General features: G+C 51.3%; 8 protein-coding genes across 8 annotated transcripts; 3 read left to right on the forward strand and 5 right to left on the reverse strand.

Annotated features, from left to right (window-relative positions):
- Nucleotides 1-907: 907 nt before the first annotated feature.
- Nucleotides 908-1329, reverse strand: PHACADRAFT_201684 (uncharacterized protein; the record flags this gene model as incomplete). Its single annotated transcript, XM_007401974.1, has 3 exons — nt 908-1035; nt 1086-1116; nt 1264-1329. 3 exons carry the CDS (start codon nt 1327-1329, stop codon nt 908-910), a joined length of 225 nt encoding a protein of 74 aa, XP_007402036.1.
- Nucleotides 1330-5224: 3895 nt separating this feature from the next.
- On the forward strand, nt 5225-5668 carry PHACADRAFT_265672 (uncharacterized protein; the record flags this gene model as incomplete). The annotated part of the gene is made up of 1 exon (XM_007401975.1): nt 5225-5668. A coding segment is annotated over exon 1 (284 nt), but the record flags the coding sequence as incomplete, so codon positions are not given.
- Nucleotides 5669-5691: 23 nt separating this feature from the next.
- PHACADRAFT_265673 (uncharacterized protein) lies at nt 5692-6505 on the reverse strand (the record flags this gene model as incomplete). Its single annotated transcript, XM_007401976.1, has 2 exons — nt 5692-6299; nt 6339-6505. A coding segment is annotated over one exon (402 nt), but the record flags the coding sequence as incomplete, so codon positions are not given.
- A 921-nt stretch (nt 6506-7426) lies between these two features.
- On the reverse strand, nt 7427-8722 carry PHACADRAFT_33477 (uncharacterized protein; the record flags this gene model as incomplete). Its single annotated transcript, XM_007401919.1, has 6 exons — nt 7427-7762; nt 7817-8005; nt 8054-8146; nt 8198-8428; nt 8468-8548; nt 8630-8722. The coding sequence occupies 6 exons, from the start codon at nt 8720-8722 to the stop codon at nt 7427-7429; spliced, it is 1023 nt and encodes a 340-aa protein (XP_007401981.1).
- Nucleotides 8723-13204: 4482 nt separating this feature from the next.
- PHACADRAFT_33478 (uncharacterized protein) lies at nt 13205-13679 on the reverse strand (the record flags this gene model as incomplete). Its single annotated transcript, XM_007401920.1, has 2 exons — nt 13205-13636; nt 13677-13679. The coding sequence occupies 2 exons, from the start codon at nt 13677-13679 to the stop codon at nt 13205-13207; spliced, it is 435 nt and encodes a 144-aa protein (XP_007401982.1).
- A 3441-nt stretch (nt 13680-17120) lies between these two features.
- Nucleotides 17121-17856, forward strand: PHACADRAFT_201687 (uncharacterized protein; the record flags this gene model as incomplete). Its single annotated transcript, XM_007401977.1, has 3 exons — nt 17121-17141; nt 17194-17575; nt 17693-17856. 3 exons carry the CDS (start codon nt 17121-17123, stop codon nt 17854-17856), a joined length of 567 nt encoding a protein of 188 aa, XP_007402039.1.
- A 202-nt stretch (nt 17857-18058) lies between these two features.
- On the reverse strand, nt 18059-20908 carry PHACADRAFT_201688 (uncharacterized protein; the record flags this gene model as incomplete). Its single annotated transcript, XM_007401978.1, has 4 exons — nt 18059-18389; nt 18458-18730; nt 20185-20566; nt 20623-20908. The coding sequence occupies 4 exons, from the start codon at nt 20906-20908 to the stop codon at nt 18059-18061; spliced, it is 1272 nt and encodes a 423-aa protein (XP_007402040.1).
- Nucleotides 20909-21752: 844 nt separating this feature from the next.
- PHACADRAFT_201689 (uncharacterized protein) lies at nt 21753-23057 on the forward strand (the record flags this gene model as incomplete). The annotated part of the gene is made up of 2 exons (XM_007401979.1): nt 21753-21822; nt 22327-23057. 2 exons carry the CDS (start codon nt 21753-21755, stop codon nt 23055-23057), a joined length of 801 nt encoding a protein of 266 aa, XP_007402041.1.
- Nucleotides 23058-23165: the final 108 nt, after the last annotated feature.

Genomic DNA, 23165 nt, shown 5'->3' on the forward strand with positions numbered 1-23165 from the left:
CTGCTACTTAACCCTCTCGTCGGGACATTCGAGTGGCAGGATCTGATGGAACACATGCAATCGGATGTGTTCCCACTACGCGACAATGATAATCCTGACTGGGAGTCTCATATCATCAACATCGTGTTCGATGCACTGGTGCTACAGCGTCCTATGCTTTACACTGAATACAAGCGAGCCATGCGCAGAAACAAATCTCCAGCACCGTTCCTTCAATGGCTGAATGCCAAATCATGGTGGCCCATTAGACATATATGGACGAAATACCATCAGCATCACCCCAATGACCAACGGCTGTTCCGGGAGGTTGTACCAGACTGGCTGCGGTCAGTCCTTGTCGCGGCCCGTGTCCCTCTCAAGATAGAGGTCGCGTGGCAGAGTGATGATAGTAGGGAATCAGTGAAACTCATCCAGGTAGATGACCTAATTGCATCCAACCCTGCGGAATCCCCCGCACCTAGTCTTCATTCACTGTCGTCTGAATCTGATCGGAAGGAGGCCGCCCCGACTCGGTACATTGTGCAATATATTGAGGTATGGCCGCGCTCACCGTCACACAGTGAGCACTGAGACATTTTCCTTTTTCGTATTGTCTACTATTTATTGGAGCCATGGACTCCCGCGCCTCTACGGACGCTAGTAGTTACGCGCCATACAGACACTAGTAGACAGGTGTACATTACCCTATGTTGGTAGCACTTTAAATACAGGAACAAAAAAAAAAAAAAAAAAGACGCATGTACGCGCTCAGTACAAGCCCCTACGACAAGGCCATACTCATTCTTAACAGAGCTATCAGTTGCTGCCTTCATTTCGCTCCGCTTATTGCCGTTCCGCTGCTCGACCTACGGTGCTCGTGAATCGGGTTCGTGTAGCAGGAGAATGACGCGCGCACCTGGTCAGCGAATCACTTCGCATAGTGATAGTCACCTTTGAGACGTGCAACAATAGGCTCGAATTCAGCTCCATGTGCGATAGCTCGTTCAATAATGATGTCGCGCTGAATGTTGAAGCGCATGTCTGCGCCATGTATCGCTGACAGCAGCGTCAGGCTTGGATGTTTACAGAGGTTATTAGGGACGTACCGCGGTCAAAAGCAACAACAGCTGCCACATGCTGGAAGCACTCTCACGTGAGTGCCACAATATGAGACTGTTGCTAAGTTAGAAGGATCTCTCGCTTCGCAGAATAGCAAAGACGCGTGTATTCGTGGTGCTAGTTCCCCCAGGGGGTGAGATTAGCAAAAGTGCGACCACCACGCACCACGTCAACCTCAGATGCGGTCTGGGGTTGATTTGTAGCTTCTGAGTTGGCATGTGCTGTCGCCATCCTGACCACTAGCGAGTTCCTGCCAAACCGCCTGGCTCCACAGCTCCCCACCTTCAGCCAGCCAGGCGTCTTGCGCATGTGCTGTTCCGGTCGATGCTGCATTGCCGGGATGTAGCGTGCGGTACCGTCGGGTGCTGTTCGTCCTCATGCTAGCCTTCCTTGCTTCGCCTGGCAGCGAAGTACGCGAAGAGGAACGAGGCGCAGCGCGATAGTGAATTGTGCAGCGCTGAGACAGTAGGCCTGTACAAAATAGCAGTTAGAAAGCGGTGCGATAGTAGAGAAATAAGGCGGTACGCACCGCACCCTCTTTAAATTCCGGCTCAACATGAGTCCCGACTCTCGAGTATGCTCGATGATGCTGTTGATAAGGGCGCAGCCAACGAGCACCAGTGTCTGTCAAAGGTTATTGCACAGCAGATGTGAAGCAAATATATCAGGCGGTTGGAGCATTCGAGGGGATATGGCAAGAGAGTTGAGAAGCCGAGCTCTGCGGGGCGGGCACATATATTCTTGTTGAGATCAGACAGTCACGTGGCAGTGTCAATCTCAGATCTCGACTCCGCTGCCGACCGCGTCATTTCTGGCTCACTTGTCTGCAATCCAGCAGTGTCAATCTAGGTCATCGTACTTGAGGTATGATTTATCAGCAGCACGCCCACTCTTCGCTACATTGTGACAGGCTGACGTCGTTCCAGACCTAGCCCCGCTGTGTCTCATGTTCACGGCCGAAGAATCTGCGTGATAGTCACGTTCGTTCTCATCTACCACCCATCGAACGACTGCTAATTATTGACAGCACTGCATCAAGTTACGCGTCGTCCGTTGTCCGAGCTAGAGCGAGGCTTCGTTTTCCCGAGTACCCTAACGCTTGTGTCCCTGCCAGCATCAAATTTGCCATCGCAGTTCGCGTCTCCCCTATCCTGAAGATTCTGTGTTAACTAACTCATGCATATAAACCCAGTTACCCAGCCAAGAGCCGTGAAATTGCTCTGTTTCTCCTCATGCCGGTCTCGCCAGGCCGCTCATCAACTGCATTCTCTAGTGCCTTCGCCATACCGCTGTGCAGAGGCCGACTCTGGCTGTAAATGCAGCATTGACCGCTCATGCACCGGTCTGGATCATGATTTGACAACGCTTCGCTGTCGCATGAGATGGTACTTACCGCGTCAAGCGTATTACTCCAAGATAGACCAACCGGCGAGGATGGCGAAGCAACTGACGCCTCCCATCTTGAACATACATTGACTCGTCTCTACTTCAAGCTCGATTTCTGCGCCCAGTTTTATGCTGAGGAAAAGTCAGCGGCTCTGCAGACTAGACGCTGTACATGCGTCTCTGATGCGGGAGATGTGCCAACAGCACTGCGCTCAGGGCGTTCGCAAGCATTCCGCGACGTCCCAGTACCGTGGCTGGACGACTGCCTGTGCAACATTGCATTTGGTGAGTCCACGATTCGGGCTAGTATTGGCACACACTGACGCATAAGGCAGTTGATGTGCATTACTTTCCCTGCGTGGTGGTGGAGTTGCGAAGGAGTATCAACACTGAATGTCTGGGTATAATTAATATTGTGTTGGACACCGAGTATTCAAGGTACAGCATGACCGTCCCTCCATATTTTCGAGCTACTCAATATTGAGGACAAATGCTGCAGTGCTCATACAGTGGCAAATGATAGGAAATGCGAGAAATCGACGCTCGTACGCGTGCGCATTGGCCAACTGGGACTGCACGATGTCCATATGCTGAGAGGTACGTCAATTTGGAACCATATCACCTCTGCATCACGTTTGCGTGGCTTATTCTCTCGCGCTCTGGTTTGCGACGGAGCGCATGCTCTTGCACGAAATCATCGCGAAACAGTAAGTATTCCGACAAGGAACTCGTGGACGCCAGAGCGGCAGCAAGCAGTATTTTGCAAGAATGTTACCCAACATTTTCGCGCCTCCGAAGAAGCGACAGCCTCTCATAGGGTCATTAGGGCACGGCAGATTGTCTGATTCCAGGAATGCTGCTCACCACTGGGTAGCTACTCCTGTGCTCGCTTCCAGGCAACAAAACAGAGGGTGCAAGAGGCCGAGGCGCATGCGCTCGCGAAATCTGCGCAGTTTCCCAAGACGAGTTGATCGGCGTCGAAAGGGTGCATCGAGCGGCGAGTGTTTTCTGCATCATATCGCTTATTACCTGTGCTCTGGTGTGCGAGAAGAAGCATTCAACCGGTGACTGGGAAGTCTTTTGTTCATACGTTTTGTCTTTCAGCGTCCACCGTATGGCTCATCGAACGAACATTTCTATTATGATATTTTTTTGTTTAAGGCATCCATATAACATTCTCCGCACTCGCGCCATCATTATCATTATCGCATGCATGAACGACAAAATCATCAGTGCAATCTAGTACTCAATGTAGCGGTAAAATATACATGCTCAGCCTTCGGAGTCTGCACCATTAACCCCAGGACCTCTGCCGTCCCTGCTCTGTCCACACTGCCTCTGACCTCGTCAGCTCGTCTATCGATCTTGGTTCCATGACCCTTCCCACCGCGTGACATCGCGCCTTGTGCTTGGCGGGCGGTAACGAAGACCATGAACTCCAATATTCGGGCATGCTAATATCTGGCAATGGATGCGACATCGTGCGGCGCGATTCGGGTTAGATGAGCCCTTGTGGCGGGTCAGATGAAATGGCCAGTTTGGATGACAATGATGGCTGCGGTCCAGACGATGACGACGGCTGCGGTTCAGCCAGCCGTTCCTCGCCGTGTGCGTCCGCGGTGGAGGCGGGTCTAATGCTTTTCGAGAGCAGATCGCAAGACAGGCATCGTGCCGTGTTAGGCGTAGAGTCCTCGTGCCTTGCGCGAATCCCGGTGGTTGGTGTTCAGCACGTTGGTAGTACCAGCTGCCTCCGCAGAGTTGACCGCATCGGGCAAGCACCGGCCATACTGTCGGCGGCGGTCGTAGGCAAAAGCTTGTGCAGCTACTCGGGAAGCCGCGCACATTGGCTAAGCTGCGCTTCGCTTCTTGTGTTCGAGCGGCCGCGGTTGGCGGGGTCCACCTAAGGAGTAGCAGCTCGCACGACGACATTACCTGCGCCTTGCTAGATGTGCCGCAACTGCCACCTCCCGTCTCCTCAGCTTGACCGCGATTTTTGCTCGCGTGGCAGCCTGTCCCATTGCTCTTCGTTCTGACTGCAGGAAAGGAGCGAGGTCGATTTGAGTACCTGCAAAGATGTTTGCGTAGGCGCTCGTCGCCATCAAACGATCTGCACGAGACGTGGCTGAACGGTATCGAGAATACAGGACGCGACGCTGACGACTAGGCAAAAGACGAGGATCATGCCGTTCCGTCACCCTCGTTCCATGCGCCGGTCTTGACTTTGTGCCATTTGACTGTTGACATTTGCTGCTGGTGCGGCGGGCGCTGCAGACTCCGCTGAAGCAGAAAGCTGGCCACGGATAAGATGAACGCGAGGCGGCTTTGAGATGGTAAGAGGTGACGGGCTGGAAGGGCATGGTTCCCTATCTGGGAGGAGAGGCGCATGAGATCTCTGGGTCGGTTGGCAAGCCAGAGCGCGGCCGAGCGTTGGCCATGGCGATGCGGGCAGCTCTCCATCTGTTGCAGCAACGGCGGAGGGGTCTTCAAGTGGGTAGTCGTGCACGGGATGCCGAGCTTCTGGCCAGAGAGCGCGATGCCCTGCGCATGGTTACCTGTGCCAGCCGTGCCTAGCAGTGAGAAATGGTCTGCGAGCGTTTGCAGGAACACGCACATTGCGCGGACGACTCTGCGCTGCGGCAGCTAGAGTAACGCATTATCCAAGTGCACGCGTACCATCCGCAGAATTAGTTAGGAGCTAGGGTATTCTTCAGTGACATGACAATATTTGCAAGGACTGGAAACATACATATCTCGCATCTTCACTGATAAGAATGGCACAAATATTATCCATGTGGCCGACGAGTTTGCTGACCCTCTTGCCACTGCGAGGGTCCCACATGTACACAACACGTTCTGGCGAGCCCAACACAATTACCGAGCTGAACGGGTCAGCAGCCTGGGCGCACACGGATGCTTCAGGTCCAGAATCTCCAGATACCTCGGATGCGTTCAGCGTCACCGGAGCATTCCGCTCCGTGCACGCAGGGTCCCAAATCTTGATCGTGCGGTCGAATGATGCGGACGCAAGCCACTGGCGATCCCAACTGAATCAACAATGGGTGGGAGTAACAAGGATCATTGGGGATGCGCACCACGATAGCAGATTCTGAAGGGGAGTGTGCATGTGGAGACCAGGCTTTGACTGTACCATCCAACGATGCGGATACAACTACCAGAAGCATGAGTGTCCGACTTGAACTATCAAGCAAGAGCATACCTGTCTGATTGTGGTTACACAGAACAACATCATTCACTCAGTTTGTATGCACTTGGATGGACTGGCAGAATTGGGACATCTACGGCTGTTTGTCAGACTTTACGAAAGGCTGCAGTAAACCTGCCCACCTGCCCACCTGCCCGGGCTGGAACGCCTCCAGGTCCGTCTCCCATTGCTCTTCCCAGGGGATACTATCTTCTGGTCTCAGCGGACGCCTCTTATTCCACCTATTGACGTCCTGCACGTCTCCCAGGATATCGCCGTCCCTTCGGCCCTCGTTGACCTCATCTTCGTCCTCGGCCACATCGTCTGCCCAGCCGGTCATGGTCTCCCATCTGCCAAAGTTCCTTTGCATGAAATTGTCGCTGATTCCGTACCGCTGAGCGCGCTTCTTCATTGGGATGTCCAAGTCCCAGGAGATGCCCATTCCATCGCGTCCACCGCTGTAGAGGATGCCTTCGGGTGTGCTACACCCGACGGGCTGTGTGGCGGTGTCGAGCGCAAGGCAACACACACCAAGTCAGTGTCGCGGATGCTGTCCCCACTTGGGCCAAGGCTCGTTCGGTTGTTTATGCTCATGTCGGAAGGGGATGAGCAGGCTCAACACGGCGCCTCCAAGATGGGCTCGTCCTCTGGCAGCCATAACCTGGGGACTGGTTCCGAGGGCGGTGGAATTATGTAGCTTACTCGTCATCGAACAGGTGCCATCCTTCATCAGCGTAGGTGGGTGGAGAACGACGAGCTCGGTTGGGAAGCAAGTACAAGCGAATGGGTTCAGAGGTGCCTGAGATCTTATCTTATCTCCGAATGTGCTGACGTGCAAGGTTTTGATCTCATCTCATCCCATGAGTCATGCAGTGTGCATAAGCATGCTCACTGCTTGGAATTGTCGACACGACATCGTCCTGAGTGTAAATGCCCATTTGATTTGAGATTACGCAGGTCATATTAGGTATCCACAATGTCGGTGTGCCAGAAGACAAGTCTCGTCACTCGCGCCCCTTCCGAAACAGATGGAGGCGCACGTGACTGCCCGCGGGCTCATAGCAGCTCTGCGAGTGGCTGGTAAACGAGTCTAGGTCTTCTCCGACATGTCCCGTATAATAATGCCCCTCCGATTTGGATGTGTCCAAACGCCACCGTGACAGGCTCTCCTCCAGACCCAAACACGAGTCTGAATGTGGAAACTTAGATTAGTACTAATGATTTTATGTCCCGACGCTGCGACCGATGCCACCAGATCGAAGTGGAAGCACCATATCCAACTTATACAAGGGCACACATACCAGCACCAAAATCTTTATTGACATCAAATCATGCCTGTAGTGCTACTTTGCACTCGACATCTCAGAGGCAGTTGAGTCAGTCAACGCGCTGCCGCAAATGTTTGGAGCAGGCTCAAAGTGCGTCTACATTCATTTTTGCTCTTTTGGCAGTCGTGTTGCGCTTATGAGAGCAACCAACAGACATGCTTATCCCTGTTCAGTCATACACTAATGGACCGAGTACTGTGCGCAATGAACAGTGAAGTGGCTGTGGGCACTTCTAATGCTCAGCCGGCATGATGATAATCCATAGTAGGCCGGGAAGGACCCCGGGACGGGAGAAGACCAATGCCCGTAGAGTATCAGTACGATGGACCTGGATTATACTGAACATATTTGGGTAGCACAGAATATAATGTTAATTTTATACGCTTTAAAGCCAGTATACAAAGCACACATGTCATCTCACACCTTTCAACGCTAACGCCACAATCCTCAAGCAAAGGGCATTCAGCCCCACTTCGATGCGGAGCATCTCCATTATCTCCTCCTCTGAAAGCTGTGAGCACACGATCAGGTCCTCATGTTCCACAATGCCAGTGTGGACGAACTGACACACGATTTCAGGTGTGGACAGAGGCGGGAAGATGTCGTAAAGGAAGTTTTGGACGAAAGGCTGGTCAGTTCCGTGCACGGGAGGTCCAGTGGGATTTGGATTAGCAGAGTCAGCTGTACGAGACACACTGCTGTTATTAATAGATGGCTGCGATCTAGAAGTGTCCTCCATTTTGACATCCTAAATGAACACCGGATGTCAGCGAACTCAAAGTAAGGACAAGAACGCCTGTACCTCTTCCACATCAAGCTTCTCTTCCAGCGGATGCATCAATTTGTCTTCGCCTCCAAGAGCTTGCATAGTAGTGTCATTTCTGTCGACATCTATTGAGTTCTCTTTTGTGGGCCTGCTATGGCCAATGGTGCGAGGCTCACCATTGGAGAAGCCCACGCTGCCTTCACATCGTGGGGTTTGGTCTTCCGTCTGATGCAGAGTGAGCACCTTCCAAATTGACTAACCATAATCACGTACCATCCCTGATGCCATCGGATGGCTGTCCGATATTTCAGAAGTGTGCTCTGCGCAGATCAACAGTGCCTGGTCATGCGGTGGAGCAATCTCGTCCTACCAGCAGACAGGTCAGACTCGTGTACAACAGAATGCACAAAGCTTTACCTTAGACTCGGGACCGTTGCTAACAGACGGCTCCTTCTCATTCAGCACATGAGCCAGCTGCCAAATCGATTTTCGCCTTGTTGAGACTTCCCTTGCTTGCTTGCTGAGCTTTCCCAAGGTTCGCGCTTGTGTTCTCAGAACAGAACACGATTGAATCAGAGAATTGTGTAAGATATACTCCACGGGCCATTCGCCTTTGTATCGCGACAGCAGTGGGAATTCTGCATGCACCTAGAAAGTTAACCTGAGACGACAGTTTGGAAGATATACATAAAGTCTACCTCTTGGTATAGCATGGTCTTCGCCTTCGTATCCTGATTTTGCCAAAGCTTCTGTGGATCCAGATGCTTCCTGCAGAGATCAGACAAGCAAGTCTGGGCATCAAGCTAAATGTCATGCCTAAAGCATGAAAAAAAAACCATGTACCCACACCTTGAGTGCTTTCCGCTCAGCCTTAGAAAGCTCCGATACCTGTCTAACAGTTCTGCAAGCAGCCCAAGATCCTGGAGGCTGGATAGCAATCATTTGGTGTAATATGTTGCGTGGACAGTCGTTATGGTTAAAGAGCAAGCAAGGGGATGGAAGGATTGTGTGAATGCTCCACCGACACGCTAATTAATGCATGGAAATCTTTCAATGTCACTAGCACTGGGTAGTAAGCATGCTTTTTCCGGCGTAAAATTGGCCAAAAACTAATTGAACAAGGCCCCAACTTTCTCTGGTTTTCACTTGAAAACAACTGAAGGCAAAACTCAGTTTTCCACCAGTTTTACTGTGTTTTAGACCATTTTGGCTGGTTTTGCATCAAATTTACCTTAGTTTGCATCGGCGTAGAATCGAGGAATAACTGGGCCCTGTTTAGCTGCTTTTACCTGAGTTTTCTCAAGAAAAAAACTGCACTTACCACCCTGTATGGGAAGGTGTAGGTCATTAAGGTCGAGCAGCGAGTCCTTGGCTTTTTGTTGACTCCAGGCTCACAAGAAATACCATTCTTCACAAATGCCAAGGACTGAGGAGACTTTGTCGCGCAATACGAGTGCTGCCTTCGCGGCGATATTCGAGTCGTTGGTACTAGCAAAACCCCGGGACACACCACGAAGGGCGAGCTCTCAGCCATTCCCTCAGAAATTATCTTTCCTGCATCATACCTTCACCAGCTCTCACGGACCAGGAAACACGCCACCATAAGCGCTGTCCGAGCCTTGCCCTTATGATAGTGTACGGTGAGGAAGGCTTGTGTTATAAACATGGTGTTTTTCACACGGTTAATAACATGTTTATAATGGTGAGAAACTCAGGGAAGTATTTGACCTGGTGAGAAAGTGTGAGAAACTCCGGTGAGTTGGCAAAGTGGTGCAGGCCAACGACAACACACCAAATACAGTCACAGTTATTGGCCGACGTCGTGCAGAAGTTCACTTGACAATGGCAAAATATATCCACTGCGCCAAGTGCGCTATCCCAATCATGACACAGGTTTCTAAGCACGCTAGAATTCCATTTTTGCACCTTGCGGTGCAACGCCTTCTCCTTATCCTGTTAGCACGATGGCGGACTGTCAGTGCACCATTCACGGCCTGAGGCTTCGCACTCTATTGAAAAACCTTCCAAAAAATCTCCCGTGCCCTTCAAAGGCGACGAAGACCAAGTTTGCTTGCTTTGGGCAGGTGACGTGCCACCTTCGGAAGTGGTCAAGGATATTGGAGGTATTGGGGATGCCATCAACTGTGAGCTCGAATGTGGTGCACGAGCTCAGCACAGGTTGTGCCTGTCATGAAACATGGAACGTATATCTGCGCTGCGGTGGCCACCTTTGGCATATGGGCATCCAGTGTCTCAAAAGACGATGCCGCTTTGCTAGACAAGTGATGAAACCCCGAGGTTCATCAAGAAGGGCGGATTAGTTGAGGAATGTGTCACTCTTTGCATGTGTGTGTATGCGAACCGTACACATCCTCTGTTCTTCCTCCGCAGTCCCGCACGCACCGCTGACGCAGCCTATCGCAGATGTGGCCACAAATGCAGTGAGGGTGGGGGACTACACCCTGCATGCGCAGCTCTTCCGTGCACACTTCGGCACAGCACACGTTGCAGGCATGCTCTATGTCATGACACCTTGTGACAGTGCTCACCGCAGTGATCTGGTTTGGGCACAGAGACATGATGGGGAGCACCTCAGTCCCGTCCAACTGTGAGACTTGGCGGTTGCTGACGAGGTTTGTTTGCAAGGGTTAGCGAGAAGCAGTGCGAACAGGATTCAGCCAGCTCATGGCCTCGCTCAAGCCTGAGGCGAGAGAATGGTGGACAGCAGATGTGTGCAGAGCGGCCTGCCCTTTTCTTGCTGAGTAGAGCTGACATCTCCGTAGCTCTCAAAGGACATCCAGAGAATCGAAAAGACACTTATATGGGGAAGATGTACAACTCGTTCTTTTCATTCACTGACCTGCTAATGTACGCACTAATCATCAGGTGATACTTAACAGCTGGTATGCGAATCCCATCGCCACCAATCCGGACCACCAGTGGAAGGGCTATGGCAGTATGCTTGGTCGTGCAGGATTCACTCAGGTGCAATATCTTCCTCTGACATCTCAGGCTTCTGTCCCTGACATGTCTGATTCTAGGGTGCAGAAGACAAAGCCATCTTCGCGCTGGGCACCTATCAAGTCCACAGTACTAGTAAGCGTACCGTGCCAGCGACCAATGCATTGAGCGCATCACTTGACGTTAATCGGCCAGCAGGTTGTCAGGCAGTTTCAAACCCCGCCTAGGCGCTTAGATTAGATTTCACGCTTGGGCAAGGGCACGAGTGTCAATAAAAATTATAAGTACATCTCATGCTATCCAAGATACTCAGAGACACCAAAAGTACTACATGCCGTAGTTTATAGTGGGCGAAATGGTCGTGCTCACGTGCTTTCACTTCCCGCTGTGATAGTGGCCAAGCCGACTACATATTGTGGCTTCGATATCAGGCTGGAGCAGACATGTAGGAGTAATACATAATTGCATAATCTGTTGCCAGTGTGAGGTATCTAAGACCCAATATAATCTGTCGATGGCGCAGCAGGGACACTTTAAATTTCTGTGGATGATGCCGAAGCTGATATTACTGCGAACAAGACATTGCGCTCGCTCGTCAAATGGATGCACGAGTTCTACCACCAAGAGAGTTGAAGAACAATGCTGGTAAAGAACACAAGGGTGACGACACTCTCTTCCCGCTAGTGGCAGCATTAGATACTCCTGTTTCTTACATATACCTTTGTAATGAGCCTCTAACAGTCTTCGGCAAAGCAACATAGTGAGATATATTTTAATATACATGTAGTGCATCAAAATAAGCATATATACTGCTGTCCTCCCCAACACTTAGCAAGAGCACACTGCCAACATACGTGTGAGTGCCAGTGCAGAGTTTAAAATCACAGACAACCTGCTGGCTGATTAACGGCAAGTGTCATGAGGTTGTCGCAGGGTCAGAGGTCTGCCATCTATGGTCACAATTTGAATACATGCAAAAAGATGCGTCGCCGGAGAGGCCACCACAAGGAGCGTTAGTCAGTGATCTTAAGGGATGATAATGTTGCTTGTGCTTCGGCCGTGGTGTGGGATACGGGAGCTGAAAGTGTTCTGTACAGGACAGTGTGAATTGTGGATGAGCATCACAGCGGCCGAGTGATGAAAGGGTTAATTTGCTCACCATGATCAGGCTCTTATAAATGCCTGTGGAGGGCTATGGCCAATGTATAGCGAAAGAGGGGAGTGGTCGTAAAGCTTCCATCTTTGAGGCAGAATGAGCAGGCTTGGGCTGTCGAAGACGTCGCGCGTACCGGCTGTGGAGCAATGGCACGTATGAGACTAGGCAGAGTGCAATGCATCGCTATAAGGCTAATCATGTCTGAGGCGGTCGAAGCTACATTGAAAGACCAGGAAGCTGCGATTGAAAGAGACTTCACGTGAGCGTGCAGAGTGAATCTCTTATATGGTAAGCGCCTTGGTCGCGTTTTAAATTCGGCAGCAGCACGTCTTGCAGCTTTCTTCCACTTATTCGATGAACCTGTCATGAGCAGCACCATCACTGGCACCTTCAAATCTCATCGACATGCCCTTGCCAATGTCCAGCCTCATACAGTCTTGTGCATATCATGATCACACTCCTTGCTAGTCTTACTGGTGAGAGCAGTTAGAAGTGATTGCACCGGCGTGCAGCCACATTTCCTTGCTCATTGCCCCATTCTGTGGTGCATGCGGAAACGCAGAGAAAAGACCAGTTCTGGCCCAAGGCTGCGGTGCTACCAGGACCCAGCCACGCGAACGCCCTCCACGCCAGTCAGTGGACCCGGAACTGGAACCACTTCAAGATTGCAGTGGGCCAGTTGAGGTGTACGTGGTGACATAAATTTGTGGCTACAGGCTGTTGGCTGATATGTTGGACGCGTGCAGGGCAATGTAGGGAAGATAGAAGAGGCCATGGTCCAGGGCTGTTCATCGGGGAGAGAGAGGAGAAAGACCACGGCACCATTGGCATCACCAATACAGCCAGCAGTGAGGACACCCCACCCTCACCCTCATCATGGTACGAGGTTGGGGTCGAGGTCAAGGCTTCGGCTTCTGTGCAAACTCTTGATTGCAAACATTGGGGACACTGTTGTACATGTCAAATTGGGTCGGCACTACTGATGGGCCAGCGAGACCTTGTGATTTAGATGCAGGTCATGTATATGGATTGTCATTGTCAAGGCCTGCTTGCCAGATGAATGCAACTTGCTCATTTGCGCTGAGCCTGAACGCAGGGTTGATCTCAATGAAGCATCCCGATGAAGGTAGTAGTGGGAGCCGTACACGGTCGATCTTCCAATCCTTGTCTTTGCCTCGCTCATCTGTTGTATCTGGGTAGCCAAGGCATACTGCAAGTGCTTTCTCAGCTGTTGTGAGCCTCTGTACAATCTGAGCCTCTGGCTGTTTATCTTTCCGCAGCCTCTCTCCTGCCAGTGTAATGAGTTGTTAAATCTCGTTGTCGTCACATGCCTTCCTGTGCAAACAGGTGCGAAGAACAACCACCTTCGAGAGTAGAAGGCCCGGACCATGGACCAGAGTGTCGACATGCAACTTGTGGATTTTGTAGATGTCGTACGGCAGGTTGCGTAAGCGGACCATTAGCTCTTCGAGCAAAGGAGGCAGGAGTATACTGTCAGCATGGAATATAGGTAACTTGAGTGAGTCTTGCCACTTCGCAACATTCTTTAGGTCTTCGATGCCATCGTCCTTGATAGCACGGTAGTCAGAAATGATGGGATGTGATCGCTGGCCGATGAGGATGTCGAATATAGCTGGGATTGCTTTATATAAAGCATCCTGAAGGGCGGGATTCGTGTAATTGTAGTGGTCTCCAGCATCCTCGACAAGGCAAGATGGCCAATGGATGCACCCAATAACCTGCACATCAGTTTGTTCTCATGTTAGCATTAGTAAATACCATAGTGGCATTGTTGCACACCTTGTGATCCAGCCCTCTGCTTTGTTCTGCCAGAGCTGAGGCAATTTAATGAATTGGCATCTTGCGAGTCATATCTTTTGGCTCTTGCGAACGTCTGTAGATATTTCCACTGTACCATTCAAGGAATGCAATGTTGCCCTCACGGCGTACTATCTTGGCCAGATGATACTGCGCTTTGACAGTTTCTTGGGTGTGGAGGAGAAAATGCTGTCCAATCCTATATGTCAAGAAATGAGAGACAGATAAAGATAATAGTACAGTGGGAGACATACATAGTGTCAGTCCATATAGAGGTGGAAGTATTGCATCATCCTGGACAGCACCAGTCGCAATTCCTGATATCCTCTGATAGACCAAATTACTGCTCAATGCATGGAATATGGGACCAGCAGAAGCACTTGTCGCATTAAACAGTGTCCCCATTATCCGCATTTTCTTCGTCTATACCACATGAACCGGCACAGTCTATAGTCTCTGAATCTGAAGGTACTGGATGGAGATGTCCAGATCCATGATGGCTTCTCACATTCGATGTCTGTACCATCTTGACAAAGTCTTGAAAGTCAGGACAGTCAGACTTCAAGTTGCCTGCTTCTGTTGCAACATTGGACATACAGATAACACACTTTGCAGGAAAAATCATGGCAGCAATTTTTAACCGCACCCACCACCGCACCCACTCTTGCAATGCAGGAAAGCGGAGATAAAACCTGTTAACGGCTTGGTCGAAGCCTAATGAGGACATATCTAGCCCAAGGATATCCACAATGAAGTCATCAAACTTAGTGACGAGGTTTGACGGAACAAGCTTGCCGTCACTCCTGACTTGCCGAACAGAGCCACGGAAGTGTATGCGACATCCCTTCTGAAACTCTGACGCCTCATCTTTATACTTTGCTTGAAGGGCGTCCAGTATCTCGTATGTGAAGTGCTAAGTCAATGCGAGACCCTGTTGGGTAACTGCAATGAGTACTGCCTCAGCATATTCTTCTTCATGAGCTAAGCACTGCGCCTGCGAAAAGTCGAAGACCTATGAGAGATGTCTGTCATCACACAGATAGCGGTAGCTAATTGAGCGAGCAACTTTGAGCCATGACTTACTCCTGACCACATTTTTGTCAAATTGCGAACCTGCAGCTTCGAGAATACCCGTATTGAGTGTGCGAAAATGTGCGCGATACGAGGCAGTGTCTTTGGTCATGATCCATGTGTATAATACAGGAAACCATACGTTCAAAACAAGGCTGTACACACTGGTTCCGACAAGCTTACCATCTCGGAAAAAACTGTGGTCGCTATCCGTCACGGCACCATGTCGAGTGCTAATAGGCCCTTCAGCGGAACCATCGAGCCAGTCCTGGATTGCTTTTCACAGAGTGTGCTTCAAGAACGCTGTCTGGACTGAGATGAATGCAGGGTTTGTGATCTGCGAAGCAACGAAGATGCATTCACTGTAGGTGTCTTGCATCTTCTGCAGCTCTCCGAACATGCCAAAGCTGCTGCTTTTTCCTCCACCAGCTGTTGTCAGCAAGCCCAACCAATCGCGACTTTGAGTCACAGTGTCTCGCACCTTCTGTGGGTCTGCCAATGCAGAAGCGATCTCTGCGAGAGGAACGCTTCCCGGTGTAGTCCCTCCTTTGCAGAGCTAATGAGGTGTTACCTCTGGTCGTAGTAGGACTTGAGAATTAAGGGCTTTCTGCTCTCGCTTAGAAAGACGGCTAACAGGCAGTCGTGGGTGGCTGTATGTACCACAATGAGACCAATGGACAATGTGCTTGCCATCAGAGCTGTGTGTCATCTTGTAGCCGAGGGTGTATGCACTGAAAGAGATGACCTCAAGCCGTGGGTCTGGACGGCATATATTGGGGCAGGATTCACTAACTTGTCTTCCCCCAGAATCCTGAGTATAAGGACAAACTGGGGTCTTGCAGGCTGCACACTGAATGATACCTAAGCACTTGTACTTTGCTGTAGAGATACCATTGACTGATAGGTTGCCTACTGATCGGAAGACTCACTTGCTTGCACGCTATGAAGGATCCTTGTCGTCATTTGCGACAAGCTCCTCTTGGTCGATATTGCCGTCAGAGTCAGTCAATGGTGGATTGACTGAGATGTCAATTAGTTATAGTATTAGATGGCAACAAAAAAGGCCGCACCACGGTTATGATCATCATGTGGCCCAGGCTCAGGCTTATGCGCATTAGATCGAACACTAGCCTTGGTGTCACCAGAGTCACGGTCTGCAGAAGGCATCGGTACTGTACCCAATGTGTGAGGTAGGAAATGTGGAGGACGTAGCAGTGGGTAGCTGATATTGTAAGAGTTGGAATTCGTAGAACATGGACTTAGGTGAAGTCCAGGAAATGATATAGAAAAGGACTGATAATACAGGAGGCTGAAGCTACAGTACACTACATTTCTGGCAGGTATTTATACTAACCTAACTACTGTGAAATCAGCATAGAAGGGACAACATATGTACGAGATTGTCCTGGAAATGGAAGGGTTTGGAAATAGAAAGGAAGTTTCAGAAATGGGAAGGAGGTTTCGGAAATGGAATGGAGGTTCGGAAATGGAAAGGAAAAACATATAGCGGGACCGCGGACCGATTGTAACATTAGCTCCTCTTCTAGCCAATGAGCTCTGCAAATAAATCTTGCAGGAGTATTTCAATCGAGGTTAAAGGAGTTAGTCTCAGAGTTTCCAGGGAAAGCGCTACTGATGACTCCACAAGTAATTGGGCTATCAGAGCAGCGACATTGCGGGTATGGAGTCGCTCATCGAGGCACTGTGGAGGTAGATTCTGGAGGCATAAAGAACTCTCACGGAGCTAATTAGTAAATATTTTTGGCTGAAAGAGGCATGAAAATCACCATGAGAAAAGAAGCTCAAAAGCCTGAACACTTTCCGGTGAAAATATATGATGGGTTAAATTTGGAAATAGAAGTAAAACAAAGTCACCTTTTTCATAGAAAATCTTGTTGTAAAACATAGATCTGCTCGCAGCAAAAAGAGGTGCAAACACCACTGGACTATCTATATATAGAGTAATATGCATGCATTCTATTGAGATAGGTACAAAAATATATACACATCTAGTATCTATTTACTTAAATAGAAGAGCCGACTTTTATCACAAAAAGAATTGCGATGCGTCTACACTAACTATTTTTCAGTGTCACCGTGTGCGCCCACTGGCACGTTCACAGATCGTTCACTAGTCGCCCACTGGTCGCCTACTGGTCTACCCGCTGGTTGCCTGAACAGCGCCCACAAACACGAGCAAGCCAGGCGATGTGGAGAGATGAAGGTGCCAACAAGCGCGCGTCCACAAAACGAAGCAGAAGAGTCTGCGTCGGACGTCCAGGTCGGCTCGCGCTCAATGATCTACATCTCGAGCAGCCTGCGCGCTGCAGCACTATGCTGCCCCTAGGCACGACAGTCAGCAGCTGGCGCACTCCGAGGTGCCAAGTGCACTCAGCGACGGCACCAGGAACAGTTTGCAAGACGCGGGCGCCACAATGGCGCTCTCGCGCCCCACAGACGCGTCCCAGAGTGCGTTCTCTTCCTTGGCGCGCCCAACAGACACGCTCTTGTCGCTGCTCTCACATCCAAGCGCACGCACGCTGTTCGCCTCGGCTCAAGCACGGGCATGGACGTCGTCGCGTCGATGCTCTCTTTTCGCGCATCTGCAAAGCGCTCGTTGCTTGGCGACTCATGCAACAGCTCATTGCAGGAGGTGGAGGAGGAGTATGGGGACGCGATTGAGCTGCATGATACAGAGCGCAGCCACGCAACGGTCACACAGGCAGACTACCGCCATCTGGGTGACTACTCGCGTGCAGGCGCCGTTGTGCCACATGCAACAGGAGGAGGTGCGTCCTGTTCATATCACCACCACCAGCATGCCGCCGCATCTGAAGTGGCTGACCCCGTGGGGCATGCCGCGCAGGTGCCCCTCCCGCCGAATGCGGTCTCATGAGCGCTGCCAGCGCTGTCAACCTCAGGACTGGAAGAAGAGTCAGAGAAGGAGGAAGAGGCATCGGAGCTGACATCGGGGTCATCTGACGTGCTGTTATTGCTGTCGCTCTCGGGGCCCGAGCTCATGCAGCTGCCGCCATCGGACGCGAAGGAGGAGTGCGCGCACGCCACATGACGTGATGCTGATGCCGGTGGCGCCCGATGCTGTGAGCGTGCGGCTGGTGGAGGTGGCATGGCCTGCTGGTGAGTAAGGCGGGTTGGAGGTGGAGGGGATGCAGTTCGCTGGGGAGGCGCGGGAGGAGGAGGGGCAGCAGGAAGAGCTGCAACAGGAAGAGCCGAAACAGTAAGAGCAACAGCAGGAAAAACCGCAAGAAGAATCACCACAAGAAGAATCGCAACACGATGAGCTGCAACGCGAGGAACTGCACCAACCAGAGCCAGGTGAGCTCACAGAGCTCCTCGGTCGCAACCTTGTGGGGTGCAGAGACGGACGGGACGTACGACTCTTCAGTCCTGAACCTGTCACCGTTGCTCCGCTTGTCCGGCACGCGCGTCGCCGATGACCGTGCGTCCACGCCGCCGCCACTGCTCTTGGCGTGCAGCACGCCTCTGCTTGGCACCGACAAAGATTCAGACAACAATGAGGAAGACCCGGCGTGCATGCTGATGGCGAGGATGGCATCGCTCGTCGGCAACGAGTCCTCGAGCCTGCTCGGGTGTCGGAGGACACCGAGAGCGCGTGAACGTCGAGCACACCGCCAAGCGTGCCTTCAAACACGCGGAGCATGCTGTTCGAGAAGGAGAGGCAAGCGGTTGGTGCTGCGGCCAGAGAGCTGTCGATGGTGTTGTTGATGATGATGGACGGGGCGAGCGAGGTGGCAAGTAGCGTCGATCTCGAGCAGATCGAGCACAAGGAGTACATTGAAGTCACGGTGAGTTCTTTGGCGCATTCAGTGGCCATCTCTGCAGAGCCTTCTGTCAGGCACAAAGGCGTCGGCGCTGACAGCTTGACGTTTGTGCTCGAGGAGCCGTCACCGTGGTTTAGAAACCTGGCGATGACGTTCACGTCCGGATCACACTCCTCTCGCTGCCCTGCATGCGTGCAGTGTCACCTGAGAGCGTCGTCGGCTTGTACTTGTTGTTGCACCACTCGGACGAAGTGAGCGAGGCTCCGGCAGATCCTCAAGAAGCACTCTCGGCTGAACGCATCTGGGAAGAAGAGGCGTCGCCCCTGTCAGTATTCTGGGTCCTCTCTGACGCCGCATCGAGCTTGTCCAGGCACACCATGATCCGCGTCACATCTTCTCGTGCGTCCACACGGCAACGGCATCAGTCATGGTCAGAGACTAGGAGTGATCTTGAGCGACGTCTGCAGGTATGAAACTGCGGTGAGCAATGGGGTGTGGCAAAGGCAGTTATTGTGCAATGTTGGGTTTTTGGAGGCTGAGATGGCAACTTGCTGTGCGCAGCCGAGGCAGAGCGAAGTCGGGGCCAGTTTGTTGGGTCTGCTCACACTAAAAACACTGCTAACTTCCGAACGCCACAAGGCCACGTTGAGTTCCATTAGCTCCGCTTCAGACCATCGACCATCAGAGTGGGGTGAAGAGTGATCATGCATTGTAAGCGGCGATTTTCTGGTAACTGGCCATCAATACTTGGGCAATGAGTTAGTGCACAGCAGATGACGAGAGGGCGATGAATGAGCGATGAGTGGGCAGTATCCTGGCAAGTGACCATCAATGCGCGAGGCGATAAGTGGGCATACAGCAGATGATGAGAGGGTGATAACAGGCGGTGAGTGGGCGATCAATCTTATGTCTAAGAACATGTCTGCTTTTTTCCATACAAGTTTTCCTGACAATAATTTGGCTTTTTTGCCTCATATTTTGCAAAGACGGGAACCACAAAGTAAGCTTACTCTTTTTGTCTCAGCTGGAGGGATTCTTTTTAGGAAAAATATACAGGAAGAAATGACAATTATTTTGCTCTGAGAATATTTCAACCCTCTTGATACCCCAAAGGTGTAAAAGTGGCATAGCTTTTTGTACCATTAAAATGACAACTTCTCCATGGGAAAGTAGCTTAAGTATATTTACAAAGCAGAGTGAATATACTTTTGTATCTCTATCTGCACAAAATAATATAAAGTTAGCTCATATCTTTCGCAGCCTGCCGAGAAGTGAAACGCAATCGATTGGGAGAGCCTGAACGAGAGGTCTGTGTTTGAAAGGATTGTGAGCATTCGTGTGAGGACGAGGAGCCGGAGGTGTGAGGAGCACGAGTATGATAAACAGGCTGAGGGGAGTTGTGAGAGTTATGAACCTGTTGACCAGTGCCTGGTCCAACGAGAAGTTCTCCAGGTTTGAGGTGGTTGACATTGAGGTTACCGAATTCCTGTGTTCAAATGCAATGAACAGCTTCTGTAGCATTTTGGTCAGTTGCTGTGTAGGCGAGTGTTGTTACGCAAAAATCGTCAAAGGTGCGGTTAAGCTTTTTGACTCACCGAGAGAAATTGACTGCATTCCGTTGAATTGCCTCAACTGCCTCTCTGATAGCTTGTCCATCCCTCGCCACCTTGTCAAACCCTGCTTGAACTTCCTGTCCTTTCTCCACAATTCCTGCAAATAAAGCGCCAGAAGTCATGTCATCAGTCGCATCGAGTAAGGCCTGAAGTGCTGTTTGGTCGTGGGCAATGTTGTCAATCTTGTTGACCCACCCTCTACAACGTTGGGGGTTGTTGACAATGTCCCTGAGGTAGGCAAGGTGTGTGGGGGAGTCATTGGGGTCACTTCCATCATCGAGGGGGTTAATGTTTCTGGCAGTGATGTGGACACAGATTCCAAACTCGAATCCCAGAGGAATTTGTATGAGTTCAGCATTCTCTTCTGTGTGTTGTCAGATTTCGCCAGTGATTTCTTCGAGGGCTGTGGCAATCTCTTACTGTACATCGTTGGTGGTGAGCCCAGGCTCAGGGCTGTCGCGGTCAACCAGAGTTTCCTCTTGAACGGGAGAGAAGGAAGTCGAGGATGCGGGAGGTGTGGTTTCTCCGAGAGTAGCCTCGGGACTGCCATTGCGATAGTGGAATGAGTAAGGGGCCATGTTGTAGTAGTCAACTTGGGAGTTGGCTGCTGAGTTGTCAGAGTGATTCCTTTGACCTCTTTATACCTTTTCAGGATTTCTGCTGCATTCTTCAGATTGCCTTCTGGTTCCCATGAATTCTCAGCCATGAGTTGGTGTTTCCATCTGACTAGATATCGGCAATGTCCATACCAGGGCCAGTATGTGAGAATTGCTTCTACCTTGTATTCATCATGTTCATCAACGATCTCTGGTGGTGGTTCTAGAAAATTCTTCCCATGCTGTGGTGTCTCGTGGTATGGCGTGAGCAGCGAAGCATGTACCACAGGATGGGTCTTCATAGTGCTTGGAAGGGCTAGTTTGTATACTAGGTTCAAAAGAACCTTCTGCACCCTGAGTGGTCCATGTCTTTTGGGTGCCATTTTCTTGAAAGAGTAACTGTCTTCATGGTGAGTCATCTTCAGCCATACCTTCTGTCCTTTGGTGAATGGGGTGAATTTCCGGTGCAGTCTTCCTGCCATTTGAGCTGTGGCGTAGTCTAAGGCCGCTCCTGCTTCTTTATGGGCTTTCTGCCTTATTCAAAGCCACTCTTGAATTGACAGAACCTTTGATCATGTGAAGTTCGTCAGGAGTGCCTTAGGGTGAAGCATATGTCAGAACTCAATATTGGGCCCGCTATTCACAAAATACTCGCCGAGAGTCGAGTTTTTGCGGATTTAGCGCGGATGTCGTGGGCGTAGCCCCGGCCTCCTATTTTATTCCCATTTTCTCCGATTTATTCCATGTTTATACGACCCTCCAAACGTTGTCGGCGCATTAGCGCCAGTTTACAAGTCCTAGCCGCGCGCTAACACCTTGAAACGCATCACCGACGGGCACGCATCAGCGCATCAAACGCGCCTGTATTGTCGCCGCCCCACCGCCGCATCACGTTTCCCCGGTAATAGCCACACTCCGATCTCCACCGGACATCCGATCCCCGTCGGCCCGACAATGTCATACGCCATGACACACCAGCCCCCGTCTATCTCCGAGTCCGATCGGCAACGGACATCCTATCCCCGTCGGCCCGACAACGTCATCAGATATGACACGCCGGCCCTCGCTTCTCCATCAAAGTCCCCTGAAACGCCAGCAGCCGCCGTAGCACAGTCGCTTATGTAACGCCTGGTCCGTGCGCAACCTGAGTAGTATAAAAGGGCCCCCTTTGTCGCTACCTAGCCCCATCTCAACCTCTTGGTTAATTGGGCTAGGTAAGCCTTCGTTTGTATCGTAGTACAGTTACTAATATAACCTTGGTTAATTGGGCTAGCTGAATAAGCTAACGCACAGTCGCCAGACCTCGTCGGCGCCGCCTTTTTGATTAGATCCACCGAGTATCCCTCGTGGTGTGTTGACGCAAGTCCACATCATTAGGTTGAGATCTTCGTGCACCCGGACTATTCCCCCCTATCCAGTGCCCCGTGCACAGTTTAAAAAAAGTTTATTCCCACCGTTTGAAGAGTAAGTCTCTTCGGCGATTGGTGGCAGACGTACGCGCGCAGCGCTAATCCCTGCATAAAACCAGTGCCGAAGGATTTGCCCGACCGCCCCCGCGCTTTCAAACGCCTCGCGGACGAGCGTCACCCACGCCTCCGACGCGCGCTGCCCGAAGCCGTATTCAACCAACTCAGTCGAGAACGCGAAGCAGGCGCTCCACACCAGTACACCACCACCGAGCTCCGCGCTGTCGTCAGGCACGTCTCCACGCTCCCGCCTCCTTCCACAGCACTCCCGACCATCGACTGGGACGCTGTCGAACAAGCCAAGCTCGCGGCCCACGACGACCGCCAACACTTCCAGGCACAACGCAACCAAGCTCGCGTTAGGCAAAATGCGCACGCTAGCGCCTCTTCCAGCCGCCCCTTAGCGGATCGCCTCTCCGCCGCCCCTACCTACACTCCCATCGCCCCGAAACCCGTCACTATCGACTTCTCCCGTTATACGGCTGCCGACCTCGTCCGCATCTTCACGCCCAAGTTCGCAGCCACTCTCAAGCGCTTCAACGTGCTCGAGACGCTCGACTGCCCCGACGTCCTCACCAAAGACATCAGCGCCGTCTTCAAGCTCCGCGATCGTCTCGCACACCTCGACCGCACGCTCAAGGACGTCTCGCGCGTCATTAGTATCGAAGAGTGGAACCGTTGGGACTCAGGCTTAAAGCAGATCGGAGGGATCTCATTCAAAGGACTGCGGCGTAACCGAGTCCAGATTTTCAAAGCACTTCGTGCGGTTTGGGTAAACGGCTATTTCGATTAGATAAGCTGGACGAATATATAGTTTTCGAATACATAGACTACGACGAGGAGCGAATCCTCGACCCGTATATACTAGACTACGTGCTCGACCATCTCGTCGAGGTAGAAC

Source organism: Phanerochaete carnosa, assembly GCF_000300595.1.
Source record: "Phanerochaete carnosa HHB-10118-sp unplaced genomic scaffold PHACAscaffold_14, whole genome shotgun sequence".
NCBI classification, from domain to species: domain Eukaryota; kingdom Fungi; phylum Basidiomycota; class Agaricomycetes; order Polyporales; family Phanerochaetaceae; genus Phanerochaete; species Phanerochaete carnosa.